General features: G+C 40.1%; 1 protein-coding gene across 1 annotated transcript; it reads left to right on the top strand.

The window, feature by feature from the left end:
• Nucleotides 1-2,253: 2,253 nt before the first annotated feature.
• Tas2r119 (taste receptor, type 2, member 119) lies at nucleotides 2,254-3,261 on the top strand. Its single transcript, NM_023993.1, has one exon. The coding sequence runs from the start codon at nucleotides 2,254-2,256 to the stop codon at nucleotides 3,259-3,261; it is 1,008 nt and encodes a 335-aa protein (NP_076483.1).
• Nucleotides 3,262-6,445: the final 3,184 nt, after the last annotated feature.

The raw sequence follows: 6,445 nt of genomic DNA on the forward strand, positions 1-6,445 counted from the left end.
AAATACAGGATTCACCCACTCTGCCTTTAGTCTTATATCTTAGGGTTCCTATTGCTGTAAAGAGACCCCATGACCATGGCAGCTTTTATAAAGAAAAACATTTAATTGGGTCCAGCTTACAGTTCAGAGATTTAGTCCATTATTGACATTGGGGGGAAGCATGGGGGACACAGGTAGACATGTGTTGAGAGTGATGCCCTTGACGCCCTCCATTGTTGATGTTATTATTATGGTTAGAATTAAGTATGACTGGGTTCATGAAAAATCCCCAGCCAGCTGCAGAACACTAATACAAATCTGGTGGTATGATAAAGTTCTCCTGCTGACTAATAATATGACAAACCTGTGACCTTTTAACATCCTGTCAACATCAGCCAATTCCCTGACCACACGAATATTGTGTCCTTGGCCTGTGTAAATGTTTCTTACTTCTCCCATCTCTCTGTTACCCATGTTATGGTATAAATTCAGCCTTGGGGAAAAATAAAATTGTCGCCTTGATCAAACTCTTGTCTTGGCATCCTTCTTTGTGTCTCTTGTCCCCCTTTCTCTTCCAGGTACTCTCAGACCCATTGTTTACAGACATGATGCTAGAAAGTATCTAAGAGGTCTATATCCTGATTGCAGGCAGCAGGAAAAGTGAGCCACCAGGCCTGGCTTGAGCTTCTGAAACTCAAGGCCCACCACCAGTAATATACTTCCTCAGATAAGGCTACACCTACTCTAACAAGGCTACATGCCTAATCCTTTGAAATAATGCCACTCCCTATGAGCCTATGAAGGGCATTTTAATTCAGACAACCACACCTTAGAGCAACACATGGAATCTGCATTATTCTTGCTTTTGTTGTGACTATGGTTTTCTATCAGGGTGATTTTTGTCACCAGAATCATTTGGTACTGTCTGGAAATGTCTTTGATTGTCACAGGCTGGAGATGTGATGTGATAGTAGCATCTCTTTGGCAGAGTCAAGTCTGTGATAGCTGTCCTACATTGATTACACTGGACTTCCGTCTACCCACCAGATAAAACAATTTTCCATTTTAAAAATTTCAATATAGTTGAGGATGGAACAAATATGGGTTAGCTCAGCACATGGCATTTTCTAAACATTAAAATGCTTGCTAGTTTCAGTCTAATCTATGGGACAATTATAGCAGCCCATTACTTACCCCTTTAACTCCTAGTTGTTGGAAGGTTTTCATTGTTTTGGAAGGAAAACAGAGCAAAGGTTTCAAACGCTGGATCATCAGCACATGGTGATTCATGAAGATCCTGAGTGATGTCTTCATTTTGTTATGCATGACCTTCCTTAGGCTTTGCCCAGTGTTTATACATATATGTAAACTGTATTACTAAGCTTTGTGTATATGTATGTAACATATTTATATCGAGGGTGCTCATTTGTGTGAAAACCAGAGTCCAACCAGGGTCTTACTCCTCCAAGATATGGTTCACCTTGTTTTTTATAAGATCTGGGTAGGTTTAGCTGAAACAACTTTGTTCGGAAACTATTAGACTGAAGATGTTGCTAATCTGGCTGACCAGTGAACCCAGAAGTGTGTCATTTCTGTTTCTCTGATGCTGGAGGAAAGATAAGTATGTTATTGTCACAGCAAGGGTTCTTAAAACTCTGACTTCTAGGGGATTAAACAGGTTCCCATGCTTGTGTGGCAAGTTACCCACTAAGCCATCTTCCTAGCACCTTTTTTAGCCTTGTGTTTTACCATGTATGGTTTATTATTTAATAGCATTTGAAGTGGTCCTGAGTTTCTGATTTTATAGACTAGAGAACAAATGTGTAGGAAACTTACAGTCCTACTCCTCTGACATCACCATGACAGACATGATTTGTTTTTGCATGATGCTTGAGGATGCTTCATTAGCATTATGTAGAATCATAATTTAGTAAGACTAGGCACGAAGGAGTTCCTTACTAGCTATCTGCAGGCATTTAGTTGCATGATTTACTTGTGATGATGTTGACACTTAAGCGGACCTGAAAAATGCAAAAGCTATCCATAAGGCACAATTTGTTTCTATGGTATCTCTTCCTTATTTGACTGTCATTGATTTGAGAAGGCAACACAACAAACAAATGAGCCCCACCTTCCTCTTCCATTGCCTTTGTGTTAGCATCATCTCCAAATTAGATCTTGATCTAATTAAAAGTAAGCAGGAATCATAAATGGCTGAAACTGGGCAGAACTCTATGCATTATTTAAAGAAGTCATTGGTTTGTCATTCTTAAAATGATGGAAGGGCATATACTCTTCTTCTTTTTGGTTGTGATGGTGCAGTTTGTCACTGGGGTCTTGGCAAATGGCCTCATTGTGGTTGTCCATGCTATTGACTTGATCATGTGGAAGAAAATGGCCCCGTTGGATCTGCTTCTATTTTGCCTGGCGACTTCTCGGATCATTCTGCAGTTATGTATATTGTTTGCACAATTGTGTCTATTCTCTTTGGTGAGACACACTTTATTTGAGGACAATATTACCTTTGTCTTCATCATAAATGAACTGAGTCTTTGGTTTGCTACATGGCTCGGTGTTTTCTACTGTGCCAAGATTGCTACCATTCCTCACCCACTCTTTCTGTGGCTGAAGATGAGGATATCCAGGTTGGTACCATGGCTGATCCTGGGATCTGTGCTCTATGTAATTATTACTACTTTCATCCATAGCAGAGAGACTTCAGCAATCCTTAAACCAATTTTTATAAGCCTTTTTCCTAAAAATGCAACTCAAGTCGGAACAGGGCATGCCACACTACTCTCAGTCCTGGTCCTTGGGCTCACACTGCCGTTGTTCATCTTTACTGTTGCTGTTCTGCTCTTGATATACTCCCTGTGGAATTATAGCAGGCAGATGAGGACTATGGTAGGCACCAGGGAGTATAGCGGACATGCTCACATCAGTGCAATGCTGTCCATTCTATCATTCCTCATCCTCTATCTCTCCCACTACATGGTGGCTGTTCTGATCTCTACTCAAGTCCTCTACCTTGGAAGCAGAACCTTTGTATTCTGCTTACTGGTTATTGGTATGTACCCCTCAATACACTCGATTGTCTTAATTTTAGGAAATCCTAAGCTGAAACGAAATGCAAAAATGTTCATTGTCCATTGTAAGTGTTGTCATTGTACAAGAGCTTGGGTCACCTCAAGGAGCCCAAGACTCAGTGACTTGCCAGTGCCTCCTACTCATCCCTCAGCCAACAAGACATCCTGCTCAGAAGCCTGTATAATGCCATCCTAATTGTCCAGCCTGAGGTTTAATCCTAGGTTTGGTACTATTTCAAAGAGTAAAGTTGATCATTAAAGCACAACATATGTTGGTGGATGACATCAAGGTCCATATCCCAGTTGTCAATTGTAAACCTCACCTTGCAAGATGATGTCACTGAGAAAGCAGGACAAATGGAGTCTAGGTCCTTCTGTATGACTTGCTGCAGTATATGTGAATCTATAATTTTCTCCAAAAAAACATTTAAAGAAGAATAAAAGCACAAGACTGAACTTACAGTACCAGGAGAGCAGAATGCTATAACGTCATGAGTTTGTTGGCTAGACTCAGACACTGTCCCAGACTTGAATGGGTTGACTTTGTATATCTCAATTACAAGATTCAAGAATATCTTTTCTGGGTTTTGTTGTTGTTTGGAGTCACATACAGTAAGGCTACTGTTATTCTTCAAGTAATAAAGGAAGCTGAGAGCAGCCAGACCTTCTCAGTCCTTGTGAGCATGCTCATGTATTCCAAGAACAGAAAACTTGGTATGCATCTCACTGACTGATAAAGATGATGGACAGAGAAGGAGGAGGCATTGACAAATTTTCAAGAGGTAGAAGAGTAGAAGGACCAAGACAAAGAGAGAAGAAGAGAACAGAGCTTCTCATTTCCTATAATTGTACATTCTCAAGAGCAATGACTTGTAAAGACTTTTCGCTTTGAATTTGTATACTCATCTTGGGGGTCCTTTTGATTAATAGTAACAATCTGACATTCGCACACCACATGTCTTCCTGATGAAGCAACATCAGTAGGTGTGAATGGGACTCATGGTGTTTCCATCTGCTGAAGCACAGATATATTTTCTTTTTGGAAGATGACTTTGGAAACTAAGCAAAATAAATTGTGTGTGTGTGTGTGTGTGTGTGTGTGTGTGTGTGTGTGTGTGTGTTGTACATAGTTAATTTCAGTTGCATACATACATTTCTAAAACCAATTCAGAATCCCTTCATTTTAGGGGAAAATATATAAGAAGATGTCTCATAATTATCTTCAGTTTGTATTTCAGGTGTGATGATGTAAAGATTTATCTGAGTTTAGAGTTGACAGTCACCAGGAGCAAAGACTAAGCTATAGAGTTTGCAACCCAAGACATGCTACGCACAGAGGACATGCTTCAGATGATCCAAAGATAGATGCACCCTCTTGGGAACAGGAACCATGGTATCTTACATCTTCCCATAGTCTCGGACTCAGTTCCCCAAGGAACAGAGCAGCAGCCCCCACCTTGCTGTTCTCGCTGTCTCAGTATCATACCTACATCAAAAGTTTGTAGGTAACCTTGAACTCAGGCAGTCAGTTAGTTCTAGAAGGAATGGCACACTGCAGGTGAAGATCACTCCCTCTTGAAGAAGGGACAAAGAAGAGTAGCTTGCTTTTCTTATGTCTCAAACCGAGTGATTCCTGCTCTTGACTCTCTGAGATATGCTTGAGGGTGGAAAGAGAGGAGTGGGAACACCTTCAAATGTTCAGGAAGAAATGAGTAATTTTGCTTATGATTTGTCTTCTCAAATACCATTTTTCTCATTCATCTTTTCTTAGTATATACCAATTATAGAAGACAATAGGTCCTACTGTGACATTTTCATATGTGTAAATAATGTAATTAATCACATCTGCTACAATACCCTCCTTTGTTTACTCTTCTCTCTGTTCCCTTCCCTCTCTCAAATAATTTCCTTTCTATTTTTATGTCTTTTTAAAAATCTAGTTTCTACATGTGAGACAAAAAGTGTGAGATTTTGTCTTCCTGAATTTGTGTAATTTTGCATACCATAGTGATCTGTAGTTCCTGTCATTCCTGTCATTTACCTACAGATCACAGAATTTGTTCTTCTTAAGGCCTGACTAACACTCTGGTGTGGGCATTATATTTATACCACATTCTCTTTGCTTAGGATAGATTGGTACACGGGTTGAGTGTTGTGAACAATACTACCCCAGATTTTGATTGTATTTCAACAACTTCTGCTTTAATAATGCCAGTTAATGAGATGACTTTTAAGATGTGACTAAGTGGGATGCTAATATTAGCAAGAGTTTTTCAATAAACAAAATAATAATTATGCATTCCAAAAACATTTCACACACTACTTTCCTCCCAAACTCTCCTTTGATGATAATTTTGGTTTTGGTGTTGAACAGAAAACCACTGCTCATTTTTAGAAATTAAACACTCTCTGGTTTCATCTCTTTCAGATGGTCTTTGACTCATTTATGCCAGCCTTCTACACTGTTCTTTACTTGCCTACTTGCTTTAAGAGCTGGGCTTGCTGTGGGGTATGGAAATGATTTCATTACCAGATCCCATAGCCCCTGTGTTGAAATCCCACACTAAGTATGGTATTCAAGGTGTTTAAAGGTGGCCCCTTTGGGAGGTGGTTATGATGAGATAAGATTGTCTGACTATAGCACCCATGATTGGTTCCTGTAGGATTTATCAGAAGATTGAGCAGAGGAACGTCATGTGCACACTTCCTCTGCCCAGCATGAGATGCTGGGCATCGCTCCCAGACATTGCCCTAAAAAAGCCATTGTAAGGTGACACACCTGACATTGAACCCAACCCAGAAGCCCAGATGAACCTCTTCTTTGTTTTTGGGGTGGTGGTGGTAATATAACTAGTCAATGGCATAGTCTTATTTGTGATGGATAATGGTTCTACAGCAAGGCTGACTCTGTAGCTCCTAGTGGCTACGGCTGTGAGATCTCCTGCATGGTCTACCATGAAATCTCATAACTGAGTTCTATTGTTGTCCCTTCCAGGTAAATATTGGCCAGGAGGAAGGCTCCTGTTTGGAAAGAGCAGAGCAGGAATATTCTACTCTGTTTTGGATAAAGAAGAGATGTGACTGACTCTCTAGTAGTGCTCCATTCTTGACCATGACACCCCCAAATCTCAGGAGATTTTCACAGCTTCCAGTGATGAAAGTTATAAGATCAGTTGAACATTCTGAATCTATTGGCTTATACACTTGGAATTTTACACCCATTAAATTTAGATTTATCTTTTAGTCTCTAGATGTACTTGTTATTTTGGAGGCTTACACCATGTGCTATCCTAGGTCTTGTCCTGGAAGCTTCTAGCCTCTGTACCATCTTATCTAGACCTAGAATGTTTTCTGCCTCTGAGACTTAATGCCTGAATAAG

The sequence above is a fragment of the Rattus norvegicus genome, chromosome 2 (genome assembly GCF_021556685.1).
Source record: "Rattus norvegicus strain SHRSP/BbbUtx chromosome 2, alternate assembly SHRSP_T2T, whole genome shotgun sequence".
NCBI lineage: Eukaryota > Metazoa > Chordata > Mammalia > Rodentia > Muridae > Rattus > Rattus norvegicus.